The sequence below is a fragment of the Phascolarctos cinereus genome, unplaced genomic scaffold (assembly GCF_003287225.1).
Source record: "Phascolarctos cinereus isolate Bilbo 61053 unplaced genomic scaffold, phaCin_HiC Scaffold_2;HRSCAF=192, whole genome shotgun sequence".
Lineage (NCBI taxonomy): Eukaryota > Metazoa > Chordata > Mammalia > Diprotodontia > Phascolarctidae > Phascolarctos > Phascolarctos cinereus.
This window is the reverse complement of record NW_027555625.1, coordinates 411,932,547-411,946,628: the sequence shown is the minus strand read 5'-3', so window position 1 is coordinate 411,946,628 and position 14,082 is coordinate 411,932,547. Positions and strand designations below refer to the sequence as shown.

Below are 14,082 nucleotides of genomic sequence, written 5' to 3'. Positions count from 1 at the left end.
CGAAATCCCAGAATGCCAAAATGGAATCGGTTGCCTCATGAAGTGGTGAGTCCTCATCAATGGAAGTATTCAAGCACAGGATGGATGAATAATACCTCATATGCTATGGTATGGGCATTCTTGTTTTAGTAGGGGTTGGACTAGATGGCTTTTGAGACTCTTTCAAATTCTGACATTCTGTGTTTCTGTGACTTTGTGGCTTTTCTTCCGCGCCCCCACACGCCCACAGCTAAGAGGGAGTGAAAGCCTCTGCTCATCCCTAAGCACCCTCTCTCTCGCTGAGTTTGGCCTGTCAATAATCTAGGAAGGTGAACACCATTAGTCACCAGAGGGCGCCACATCCTTATGTACCAAGACCGGTGCTTGGAAGTTCAGACGCTCCATGGCAAAGGCAGTGCCTGCGTGGACTGCATCCCGGGCAAAGCAGATCACCAGGCAAAGATGAAGCGAGCACCACTTGGCCAGGTTCCGCAGCGCTTCCAGCCTGCGCTACCCAGAGTGTGAGCCCTACTTCGCAAAGGTTTGTGAACAACCAAGCTCTAGGGACTCTAGAAGGCCAGTCTTAGTCCCTGTTCTGAGCTGACTGGTGCACTCACCCTCTTTGCTGGTCAGTGGCTGGGTGCAGGGTGTCAGGATGCTGTGTTAAGGCTATTTGTGTTTGCTAGGCTTTGTGTCCTGCTGTTGGGGTTGTGCTGGCATGGGAATGATATTTTTGGAGGGCTGGGTGTGTGTGTGTGTGTGTGTTTAGGTGTGCCTATAGGTACATATATGCTCCCTCCCTCTCTCTCTCTCTCTCTCTCTCTCTCTCTCTCTCTCTCTCTCTCTCTCTCTCTCTCTCCCTCTCCCTCTCCCTCCCTCCTTCCCTCTCCCTTTCCTCTTTCCTTCTCCTTCTCCCTTAATACTATCCAATGCTAAAATGATGGTTTTAATTAGGCGGAGTCTGTGCACCTTGGAATAGGTGGTTTGTTTCTTTGTGCGTCCCGAGGGTCCTGCCCTATGTGACCGTCTCATAAAAAAGTCCAGCCCAGAAAGGCATTCTGAGTCTCCAAGTTGACAATGTGGCATAGATGCCTCAGATAGGGCGAGGTGGGGGTTCGTGTGCATGACTGGAGGCAGCGGGTTCGAAATTAAGTTAAGGAAAGAGTTTCCAAAATGCCCTTCTTTGTGCCCAGGGAAGCCAAGTCCCTAGTCAGAAAGAAGGGGGTTGGAGAACGGAAAGGGGAGGGGAGAAGGAGGGCCCGGGAATACGCCCTCCGTGGGATGTAGTCCTTGGGGAAGGTACTGGGGGTGGAGGGTGGGGGAATGGGCAGAACCCGTCAGAAGACAGGTCCCGTCTCTTTACCTCCTGGTCCTTTTCAGGAAGCCTGGAGTGCTGCGGAAAGCACCCTGGCCTTCAGACTGGAGTGGTGATGCAGAAGGAAGGTGGAGGGTCCTGACACCCGGGTTGGAGTCTGGTCCAACCTAAAGCGAAACTCGGGGGAACCCAGATGTGACCCAGCTCCAGGAAGTGGGCGGAAAGAGCTTTTCTTGGCCAGAGACTCCCCACTGTGCTCTGTCTGACCAGCCTTCGAAGGAACCACTCACCCAGTAGCTGAGAGAGGTCAAGCTCGGACCAGAACCTCGGAGGGACTTGACAACCGAGGTCAGCCAAGGTTTGAGGCAAGAGTCCCTCCCAACTTCTCTTTTTTATTATCAGCACTAAGGGGGCTGGAGAGAAGGAAGGGAAAAAAAATGTGTGTGCGCGGGTGGGAGGAGGCTGACGCCTCATTTCCATAGTCTCTGGGGAACCTTTCCTTGATTGCCTCTCGGGATGAAGAAACCCCAGATCCCGGAATAATAGTTCCTCACTTGATGGAAGGTCCAGCTCCCTAGGCTCTTTCTCCAGTGGAACATGCAAAGCACCTCCAGGTTCATCGGTAAGCCTTGCAGCCCTGAGCACTCTGCTCCCTAAATGTGAGGAGTTCCAGGATGGGTGGGAACGGGGAAGGTGGAAAGGCTTCTGTACTGCCCACAACTCACCTACTCCTGCTTCCTGCTGGGTACCCCAATGTCAGACTCAGAGGTTTGTTTAAAAGTCAGCTGGGGACCAAAAATCATCCCCACCCTTCCTCACTGAATTTGGCAATGAAATTGGAGACCTGGCTCTTTTTCTACCGAACTTCCAGCTACCAGACCCAGGCCCCAAAGCCTCTGATTAGCCCCTGTTTTCGTTTCGGATTAGATTCTAAGCTACTAGCCAGGAGACAGACTCTGATTTTTCAAGCTGAGGTAGTCTTACATTAACAGGTACTCATAGCTAGACCATTCAGCTACAAAGACTCAAAAATGTCATTGTTAAGAAAGTCCTTAACATAAAATACCTTTGTTTGATTTGTTTCTAGGGCTAAGGAAGTGGAAATTAGCCAGCAAAGAAGTCCAGGAGTTTCTCAATCCAGTAACAGAACATCAAGCATCCATCCAAGAGGTCATATGGAGGATGCTAAACACCAAACAAAGGAGCACTTCTGGATGTGGATGTTGGGAAATTACATTATAAATTGAATGTCATTTAACTTGACAGGCTCCAGTGGGACTGCCAAGACAGAGGAATGGACAGTAGATTCCTAGATTTACCTCTGTCCGTAGGATATCCACCTAACAAGCTCTCCTGTGTGGTGGGTATCTCTCTGTGGAGATACAGAGAGGGATACAGAAGGGGCCAGCCAGACTCTGGAAGGGCTCATACTGGAACTGGAAAATGGAAATCATCAGCAAATTCTAAGATGCCAAGGTAACTTTACTAGCACTCTTGTGGGACCTGGGTTCAACTCCTAACTGTGATTTATTACCTGTAGACTTTGGGCAAGTCACATCTGGACCTGTTTCCTCATTTTTAAATTAGAGGATTGCATAGATGACCTTGAAAGTTACTTGCAGCTCTAGTCCTTTGATTTTGTGACTTGGGTTGTAAATTATAAATACCTATCCAAGAATTTAGTGCCAATTGTTACTGGAATATAGACATCCATGTAAGGGTGAAGAGATTGCAACAGAAGCTCTGGATCAGCTTGGTGAGTAATTTACAAAGAACTGATGGATGAGTAACCCTTGCATGGGGAAGGAACAAAAAACACACTGAAACACACAATAGATTTCCCCCTACGAGACATAATGCCCTTGAATGACACAACTATGGACAGAGGAGGGCTGGTAGTGGAAAGGGACTTCTCCTTCAGAATCCTTACTGCCTGCTTCCTCTCACTGTTGATCTTGTCTACACTTTTGGGAAACACATTGGTATGTGCAGCTGTCATCAGGTTCCGCCACCTAAGGTCCAAGGTGACCAATTTCTTTGTCATCTCCTTGGCTGTTTCTGACCTCTTAGTGGCTGTCTTGGTCATGCCCTGGAAAGCTGTTTCAGAGATTGTGGGGTTTTGGCCGTTTGGCTCCTTTTGCAATATCTGGGTGACATTTGATATCATGTGTTCCACAGCCTCCATTCTAAACCTCTGTGTCATCAGTGTTGATAGATACTGGGCTATCTCCAGTCCCTTTCGCTATGAGAGAAAGATGACCCCCAAGGCAGCCTTCATCTTGATCAGTGTTGCTTGGACTTTGTCTGTGTTGATTTCCTTCCTTCCAGTGCAGCTGAATTGGCACAAGTACAGAGCCCTGAGCTCACCAGATGGGAATGTTAGTTCCCAAGGTGAGACAATGGACAACTGTGACACTCGCCTGAACAGGACATATGCCATCTCTTCTTCTCTCATTAGCTTTTACATTCCCGTGGCCATCATGATAGTCACATACACAAGGATCTACAGGATTGCACAGAAGCAAATACGACGAATCTCAGCTTTGGAGAGAGCAGCTGTCCATGCCAAGAACTGCCAGAACACAACAGGGAATGGGACTAAGGTAGAGTGTTCCCAATCAGAAAGTTCCTTCAAGATGTCCTTCAAGAGGGAAACCAAAGTTTTAAAGACTCTGTCAGTGATCATGGGAGTGTTTGTGTGCTGCTGGCTCCCTTTTTTCTTATTCAATTGCATGGTCCCCTTCTGTGAATCTGATTTACCTTCTGGGGAAACAAAGCCCTTCTGTATTGATTCTATTACCTTTGATGTTTTTGTGTGGTTTGGATGGGCAAATTCCTCGCTGAACCCCATCATTTATGCCTTCAATGCTGACTTCCGCAAGGCATTTTCGACTCTCTTAGGATGCTACAGGCTCTGTCCCACTGCTAATAATGCGATAGAGACAGTTAGCATCAACAATAATGGGGCCGTGTTTTCAAGCCATCATGAGCCCAGAGGGTCCATTTCCAAGGAGTGCAATCTGGTTTACCTGATTCCACAAGCTGTTACCTCCCCACGAGACTCAAAGAAGGAAGAAGGTGGAGGATCAAAACCATTGGAGAAAACCTCTCCAGCTTTATCTGTCATTTTGGATTATGAAGTTGATGTATCTTTGGAAAAGATTAGCCCCATCACACAGAATGGACAACACAAGACCTGAACCGTAAGATGAATCCTGTAAAATATGCTATTCAAAAACACAAACCTTACAAGATTCCCTTTTGTTTGTTGTTGTTGAGAAACTAAGCTACGGTGAGATTTCATGCTCATCACAAAAGAGCTGACTGCTGCTTCTACTCAGCATACAACTTTGTTTTAAAACCCAGCCCAGTGTACTTTTGATTTGTAGGTATTTCTGTATTGCTCATACTGAATGAAACAGAGACTCAGCTAAAAGGTAGAAGACCAGGAACATCTCATCAATTCTATAGCTATTTATAGAAACTAGTTTCTATCTTAGTGACTGAAAATAGGACAAGAAATCAAGAATTAACAGTTACACTTAAAAAAAATCACCACTCCCAGAAAGAAACAAGAACATTGAGTTTGCCATGTATAAATAGGTGCTAACATGTTTCAAATCAAGTTTTTAGACTGTAAAGTTAGGTAAATGCCTTTGTAAATTATTTCTGGGAAAAAAAATGAGCCTTATAGTAAGAATGAGTATTTTTAAGTTTGGGAGATGCTTTGTTAATACTGGTTTTATTTATTTATTGTTTTAAATGCTATGTTTTAATATGTTACAGCAAATTTCTTTATCTTATTTAAAAATATTGTCTTCTGGGAGATCTCTGAGACCTCATGATTACAATTTTTTTGATCGTTTGACAGGTCAGCATTTTAGTGTCAGTTGGTAATGAAACTGTTGAGAAAAACACACATAGTTGGAGTAAATTTGCTTGTGTATACCTCAAAATTACAACAAAAGCTAAGAGGGAATAATGTTGAGCTCTGACATTTCTTCTGAATTCATCAGAGATCAATACAGGATCAGAGCTGACAAGGAAAAAAAAATGACTGCAACTTTTTTTTCTAATAAGGATTTAAAACCACAATGGATTGCTGCTATTCTTTTCATTATTTTCCCATTACAAAGAAGTCTTCTCAAGAAAATAGTCAGCAGCTTTGTAAATAACTTCCACAGGAAAACCAACTGAAGAGGAATCATGCTTCCAAGTTGAGATCTTAGCCCCTGGCAACCAGAAGCATCAGATGCTTTGTATTTATGTAAAATAATTGGCTTCTCAGTCTTTTCTTATTTCAAGTGTTGGTTATCTTTTTTTTTTCCTTCCTGAACAAAACCAATGACTGATGATAGAAATGCATAGTGACTCTATTAAATCTTGTTATCTACCACCTGTGTATTTACAGCAACACCTATAGAGCATACTGTGTGTCATATTCCTTTAACATATGGGCTACTTCTCTGCTTTACTTTGCAACCGGGAATCAAATCATTTTTCAGTTTTATCTATGAACAAACAGCAGTGCCTCATTCCCATCTAGGATTAAGATGTTGCTGGAGGGGTTGGACAGGGAGCCCCGCTATTTTGCAATGTGCTGCCAGCATCTTTTGTGGCTACAGATGCTTCCACTGTACTTTCAGCAAAGTTCCTGTTTCTTTTGTTCCCTCTGGGCTGTGAAGAGCATTCCTTTTGCAGCAACATCCAGGTGATGGAATAATCCTGTGTGCTCCAAGAGAGGAACTTGGTTCATAAATGCTCGACTGCATCTTCTTCGGGAGGAACTGCTTAATGGAGTACTATGGGAGGGGGAAAGTAAATATTTACTGAAAGAATACATCCTGCATCAGGTCTGTGTTATATGTGTATTGCGAATGTTTTCCTAAGGTTTTTTTTTTTGCTTGTATGCTTTCATACATATAATAAAATTATTTTGTGAACACAAATGGAAACAGAAGCATTTACATTGCATTCCTTAAAAACACATTGCTTTGGGTGTTTCAGATTCAGACATCAGGAGGAAAAAAAAATATACAGGGTTCACATTCAAGTAGCAGTCTGGTGAATGAGAATGGAAACTGGATTGTGAGTCAGACTGGATTTGATTGCATCTTGGTATTGATATTTACTCATCATGTGACTCTGGAAAGGGAACGTGAACTTCTGTGAGTCTTAGTTTCCCCATATACAAAATAGGCGCATACTTCTTGAACTCCCTTCATCACAGGGCTGTTGTGATAAAAGTACTTCTTTGTAAACTTTAAGGCAATAGAGAAATCAGTTATCGTTTTGATAAGTACATGGGGTTTTTAGTGGAAATGTCTTCTGTTAGATGCTGTGCTACTGTGAAAAACATAAGGATGCTAAGAAGCAAAAAATGTGTGATTTCAAAAGTATCTCTATGCTTTTAGCTTTAAGTGTCTTAATCTTGCCTTCATTTTGCATCTTTGAAAAGGAACAGTCTTTTGGGTTTAAGAACATTTGAAAAGGAACACTCTTTTGGATTCTGGTTATGATTTCATATACTTGAAAGGTTATTAAGAACTGTTTTCTATTTTCAACCCAAATCATTTCAGCAAAGATTTATTAAGCAAGAGTGTGTTGCATTGGAGAAAAAAGCATTGGCTCAGGAGTCAGAGAACCTGGGTTTAAATCCGTTCGACTACTTTGCTAACCTTGGGCAAGCCACTTAACCTTAGTTTTCTCATCTGTAAAATGAAAGGGATGTATCACGTGGCTCCTGATGTACCTTCCAGCTCTAGATCTTTGGTTTTCTGCCCTACAATATGCAAGGGTCTGTGATTAGTTCTGGGGATACAGAGATAAAAGACAACCTAGCTTCTACTTTTAAGTGTCTTATTGTCTAAGGCTACTTATACTGGCACACAGTTTTTTCTTTTCTTTCTTTTTTAAAAAAAATCAAATAGCTAACAACTATTTAGAGAGTAGTTGTTTGGTGTTGAAATCTGTTGTTTGTGGTAGGTAGCATTGTGTAGCATGTGGACTTGGAGCAAGGAAATCTGAGTTTCATTTGTAGCCCCCCTTTAAACCTCTGGTCACTTCCCCTCTCAGTCAGTTCAAAGCACTGTGTTAAACATTTTGGATGCAAAAAAAAATTAAACTAAACTAAATTAAACTAATGAACTAATAGAAAAAAAAACATCCTCAAGGAACTAGAATTCTAATGAGGAGACAACATGTAAACAACTTTGTATATATAAGATACATGTGGTGTAAATGGTAGGAAATAAAGAAGGCACTTGAATTCCTCCTTTAAAATGCCAATGGCTTGAATTATTGTACTGTTTTAAGGTTTTAAGGTCCTTAGCAGAACCTCTTGGATTAAGCAGTACAGGTATTGTCATTCTCATTTTATAAATGAGGAAACTGAGGTTCAAAGAGTGGAAATGATTTACTGAGCTAGTTAGACTGGAGGAAACAGAAGTCTAATATATTATGCTGTGTTCCCGACTCTTAAGTTTCCATTCCCGTCTAAACATGCTGTGATTCTGAGATAGAATAAAATATATACATAGCTAGATGCAGGATGTTTTTATTCTTTGCAAGAATACATGGATCATTCTACTGGATTATCAAGTGCTCCCTGCTAGGAGATATCCCTTGATGCTACTGAAAATGCCTGATCTTGTTAAGAAGTCAATTTTTTCCCGCCAGAGGAACGGTGGTGACTGACCAGTAGGTGAAATGGAGGATGGGCTAGCAAGCAAAGGATTAAGTCTACCATTCTGAATATCACACAGCAGATGGTGTCTTTTCAGTTTCCCCATTTGTCTTCCTGGGCACTAGAAGAGAAAAAACTTGTCTGCAGTTAGCACCCAGAATGCATCATGGTTTTCCTTTTAGCCATATTTGTTTTTTTTCTGAAAACTTTGCTACACTGAAGGAGAGTTTCCTTTCTCAATGTGAAGTTGCATATTGTGGCAACTAAGGTGCTCTAAATGATATCATTTTCCAATTGAGAAAATGAAGTAAAAAAAAACACCTATCCCTTTTTTGTGCTCAAATTATAAACCCAGATACATGATTTACTTTGGTGAAAGAGAACAAAGTAAATGACATACCTAGAAATCATATCAAACAATTGCAGGATTCAATACAAGATCAAAAAGACTATAATTTTCTCTCTTGGCATGTTGGATTGATAGATAAAATGCATCTTAGTAAATGTTAATTTCACTGAAAGGAGCTTCGAAAGAACTCAATTTGCAGCCCTAAAAGCAAAATTATAGCATGACTTTCATTTAACCTTTAACTATTCATTGCTCTACCTTATTAATGCAAAGTCTAAGTAAAACACTGTACTAATATAGACATTTAATTTGAGTGAGGTTTTCCCCCATCTTTCTGAGAAGGCTCTTTTTTTCCTTTCTCATAATGAAACAGATAAGAAACTCTAAACTGGTGGCTAAAATGATAGGAGACTGGGTAAAATTGATGGAGCAAGAAGCTTGGGATTCAAGAGATATGAGTTTTAATTATGGCCCTCTCATTGACTTTCCCCTAAGGTGTAAGCAGGGGCAGTGTAAGGCTCAAATGAAAAAATGCATGTAAAATGCCTGCAGACCTTAAAGTGCTATGTAAGTGCTATTTTATTATCATTCAGTTATTATGATATTATTTTATTACAATTATTATTATTATTAGCCTGCAGTCTCCAGGTTTCCAGTCTGATGATGACTTAATTCTCCAAGTCTTCTGCATTCCTACTGAGCTCAATCAAATACATATAAGTATGTATATATATCTAATATAGATACATGTATACATACATATATGTGTATATGCATATATGTGTATATACATACATATATAAAGAGAGAGAAACACAGGGTCATGCTGGTAAATATTTAACAACAAAGCTCAACAGAAAGGAAAGGCAGGCACACTCACTTTTAAGCTTAATCCGCATTATTAACACTTTCTTAAGTCTAGTAATCAAGAAAACAATAAATCAAGCTTTGATCTGAAGTGACTGGCAATTTCTGAGGTGCAAATGCTCATAATGAAAATTTAATAATCAGCTTGGAGAGTCAGGTTATAGCTGGCTCCAGTACACCCCTGGATATAAGGCAAGTTATTTAACTGCTTCGCTTTTGATTTTTCCCGTTTGTATCATGGGAATGATAGAATTCTCTATACTTTTGGTAACCCACATCTCTATCCTGGAGACTCCATAGCCAAAATTATAATTGACATTTTTACAGCACTTCAGGTTTACAAGGTATTTTATAGTCTTTATATGGTACACAGTAGGGTTTAATAAATGCTTAATGACTGATTATCTTTTAGTTCTCACAACAAAATTGTAGTTTTTATGCAAGATGTCCGAAAAGTCTTAGTGCCATTTTAAACTTTCAATAGCTTAAAATTGCGCTAAAACTTTTTGGGTTACCCTGTATATAGAGTGGTTAGTATCATCATAATACAATAGTTATAATTATTCTTATTTAAAGATAAGGAAACTGAGGCTGAGAGGGTAAGTTACCCAAGGACACAGCTGGTAAATGGAAAAGCCTACGTTGATCTATTGGCATTCAAATAATTTCTTTTGAGGTTTTTTTAATCTTTTAGAAATACCTTTTGTCTTTGATACTATAGGCATTTCCAAAAATAATCCTTTCACACTTAACATAAACATATGTTAAATCCTTCTTTGAAATGAAGAAAAATAATAAGCAAGATAAACCCACAGAGTGGCTGCATCTGACATTGGATGCATCTCACCTCTGTAGTTCCCTACTTCTCTAATGAGTAAAAGAAAGAGTGTAGCATTGTCTGTTTCCTGGAACTGAGATTGGGCATTTTATTTAAATGAGATTTTTAACTTAGGCATGCTTTCATCTGTCACCGCTCAGGAGTCAATGTGTACCCAAGGAATAATAATAGTAAGAGTAGCCTAATTTAAAATAAAAAATTAGAGAAATAACTTTGCTGCAGCCACATGTACACACATGTATTCTACCCTTCAAAAACTAGTCCAATTTAAAGATGTTTTATAAGTGTGTGTGTACATACACATGCACATGTGTGTTACCATAGTCATTTCTGTATATTCTTTTTTTTCTTCTAGCATTGAATTCTCCCATGCAATAAAGAAAACCAGTTAAAGAAAGCCAACCAATATGGTGACTACTTCTGTCAATGTATGAAACATTCTGCTTCCATAGTCCTCCACCTCTCTTCCTAGAGTCCAAAATAATCATACACATTGTATAGATTGCATGTTTATTTGGATTATTGCCTCCAAACTGGTAGTTAATTTAGAGTTGCCTGTGACTGTAGATCAGAGGCGTCAAACATGCTGGCCACAACACTCTCTGTGACATGAATCAATTTAAAATGTAATTGGGAAATATTTAACAAAATAAACGAAAATACAATAAAATACACATAACATTACATTTTAAAATGAAGTCAATATACTGCCCACAGGGATACTTAAGTACAGATTAATGGCTTCTGTTTCAATTTGAGTTTAATACCACTAGTCTAGATAACTTGGGCAGATGCTATGTATGGGCTTAGATTACTTCGATAATCACCTTAAAGATTCACTGTGCTTTTCTGTAAAATGGTGATGTGAAATTTGCCACGTGTTTACATCTTCCCAGAATCCTTGTGAAGCACACTGACATGATGGGCACAGGTACACAACAAGTTGCTACGTGCAGAATGATGGCCAAAATCTAGCTTTCATTGCTTAGCTGTCAATCGCTTGTGCGTTGCTGATCCTCTTGTATTGCAACAAAGGCCATTTGTTTGGTAATCCTCCTGGCTTGGTCACCCGGATCCCTCAGGCTCCTTACAGTTCTAATGTTCTGTGATTCCACTTGAGAGAACGATCTACTGCAGACAAAAATAACCCTTTTCCTCCTGAATCCTCTGCACTGTGGCTTCAGTCATCCCTGTCTCTTTGTTGTTGGGAAACTGTTGAGGGAGCAAGGCAGTTTATCGGAAGGAGCTAAGAATATTTTGGGGTTTGTATTTTCATGAGTGTCAGGGCCCCTGTGGCACAGTGTTCTCCTGTACTTAGATACATACTTTGATCTTTGATAGTACTCTTGACCTTGTCCTGAAATCTTAGGGAATTCGGGAGCAGGCGAAAAGACTCTGGGGTTTGCCTCTTCTGTGTAAACATTACAGCGCATGTATATGGGAAATGACTCATTTTCAAGTAGACTCAACTTCTCAAAAATATGATAGTGTCTGTATTTGTAAGAAGCAAAGCATGCAAAATAATTAACCAGTTAGAAAAAGCTCCTAAAACACTCAGGTCCTGAGGACACGTCGTGGACAAGTAAGAAATATAGAAAGCCAGTCCCAAGTTGTAGAATCTCTGAGTTGGAATAGAAATCAGATGTCACCTAGGCCAAACCTGAATAGTAATCTCTTCTATCATGTCCCTGAAAAGAGACTGTTCCATCTTTACCGGAAAAATCTCCAGTGATAGGGAACTCATTACCTCTAAGGGCAGCCCATTCCACCCTAGAATAGCTCTGCCTGTAAGGTAAACTTTCTAACATTGGACAGAAATCTTTTTTTTCCATTGCCACTACTTGCTTCTGTCCTAGGCAGAATAAGTCTGCCCTTCTTCCCTCCCCCATTTGCCAGCCTTTCAAATACATGAAGGCACATATTGTTCTCTCTGAGTCTTTTATTTTTTTTTTGGGGGGGAGAATGGAGTAAGGGGTTGACTGAGGCTTGACTGGAGTCAGGGAAAAAAAAGTATGTATCATTTTAAATTCTTCTAAATACTTTTCCAAATTTGTCCAGAGCATGTTTATATAAAGATGGGATAGTTATTGTGTATGAGGCATCCCATGTACCTTCAACTTACATATGGAAGTGGGCATGGTCATGGATTTGGAGGTAAAAGACTTGGGTTCAAATCTGTGTTTTTCTTATTTACTACCTATGTGACCTAGGGCAAATCACTAAATTTTCCTAGGCCTTGATTTCATCATCTCTACAATAACATTGTCGGATTAAATGGCATCTGATTCTAGCTCAGAATCTCAGCTCTTTCCATCAGATGAAGCATTGCCTGTGGGCAAAGAGTACTGGTTTTGGAATTAGAAGACATGATTTTGCATTTGAGTTTTCACATGCTGTATGACTTTTGGCAGGTAATTTTACCTCTTTGAATCTTACCTTATTCATTTGCAAAATGGGCGTAATAATACTTGTATTTCTTAAGTCACTGAATTATGATGAGGAACCCATTTTGCAAACCATGAAATTTAGAGCAAACCTGAAGGCCTAGGGAGGCAACATTCAATTGACTAATCTCAAGTGTTCTTAACACTGGCAGAATCCTGTTCTGATTTGTAGGAATAACAAGCTAGATAATCACTGGTGCAGAAATGTGGATTCATTTGCTTTGTTTGCTGTAATGTCTCATGAATTTACTGGAATATCCTGATCATATAAATATAAACATCCATTAATGTGTTGCTCCTAGCTGTCATAAAATAAGCTTTCTGTGTTAAAATAATTGTAATGGACATTTATACAGCAACTTAAAATTTTGAAAATACTTTACAGACTATCTTCTTTCCAGAAGTATTTATAGATTTCTCTATCGTTAATCAAGGGCAGGTAAGTGGCACAGTAGATAGAATGCCATGCTTGGAGTCAGGAAGACCTGAGTTCAAATCCATCTTCAGATACTGACTAGCTATGTGACCTTAGGCAAATCACGTAACCCTATTTGCTTCAGTTTCCTCATCTGTAAAATGAGCTGGAGAGGGAAATGACAAACTTCCCCAGTATCTTCACCAAGAAAACCCCAAATGGAGTTGCAAAGTGTCCAGTTTGAAAATATTTATTTACTAAGAGCCATATGTGTGAGGCACTGCACTGGGGCTATGAATACAAAGACAAAATTATAAATAGCTCCTGCCTTCAAGGAGTTTACATTCTACTGAGGTGGACACAGGATGTGAGTGGGTAAGCATATACATGGCATTTGTAGAAGGACTATACCAAAGCTCAGGAAATACTTTCTGTTAGAAGTGACAGACAAGATGAGCCTTGAAGGAATCTAAGGATTCTAAGAGACAGAGGTGAAGGGGGGGAATGTATTCCAGGCATGAAAGACAAAGACAATGGTAAATATGTGGAGGTAGAAGCTAGGATGTGGCTTTCAGAGAACAGTAAGTAGGATGCTTTGATCAGAACATAACATATATAAGGCAGAGCAATGAACTGTCTAGAAAGGCATCCTGGAAGACTTGTAAAGGGCTTACAATGCCAAATGAGAAGTTTTAATTTTACCCTACAGACATTAAGGAGCCACTGAAGATTTTTGAGCCGGGAGAGTAACCTAGTGAGACTTTGTCTTTAGCAACCATGTGGATGTTGGAAGGCAATGGTAGAGGTAAGGGTATCTGTGTAACACCCTGCTTCCCCCCACCCCATGCCAGGGATCATAGTGGAAAGAGCATTAAATTTGGGGTCAGAACACCTGGGGTCAAAAGACCCAGATCTGCCAATTACTACCTGTGATCTTGGGTAAATCTTATTTCTTCTCTGCATCTCAGTTTCCTTCTTTGCAAAATGTGGGGTTTGAAATTGAGTATCTCTAAGATCCTTTTCAGCTGGAAATCCTATAAAGCCTTAGTTTAAGTTCAGAAGATAATGGCAAAGCACCTTTTAACAGTGAACTGGGTCTGTCATTTTGTTTTAATGTCTCGAGGTAGGTGTCTTTTAAACAGTTCAGGGAATTAATGGAGCAAAATGTTGTTGCAAATGTGTTCCTGGAT

General features: G+C 40.2%; 1 protein-coding gene across 2 annotated transcripts; it reads left to right on the top strand.

Annotated features, from left to right (window-relative positions):
- Window positions 1–397: 397 nt before the first annotated feature.
- Window positions 398–6,224, top strand: DRD1 (dopamine receptor D1). Of its 2 annotated transcripts, none has more exons than XM_020969182.2 (3): window positions 398–520; window positions 1,360–1,642; window positions 2,382–6,224. In XM_020969182.2, exon 3 carries the CDS (start codon window positions 3,151–3,153, stop codon window positions 4,492–4,494), a length of 1,344 nt encoding a protein of 447 aa, XP_020824841.1. In that variant the 5' UTR covers window positions 398–520; window positions 1,360–1,642; window positions 2,382–3,150; the 3' UTR covers window positions 4,495–6,224. The 2 variants fall into 2 exon arrangements, with proteins under 2 accessions (XP_020824841.1, XP_078006681.1); XM_078150555.1 differs by having other exon boundaries at window positions 1,360–1,916.
- Window positions 6,225–14,082: the final 7,858 nt, after the last annotated feature.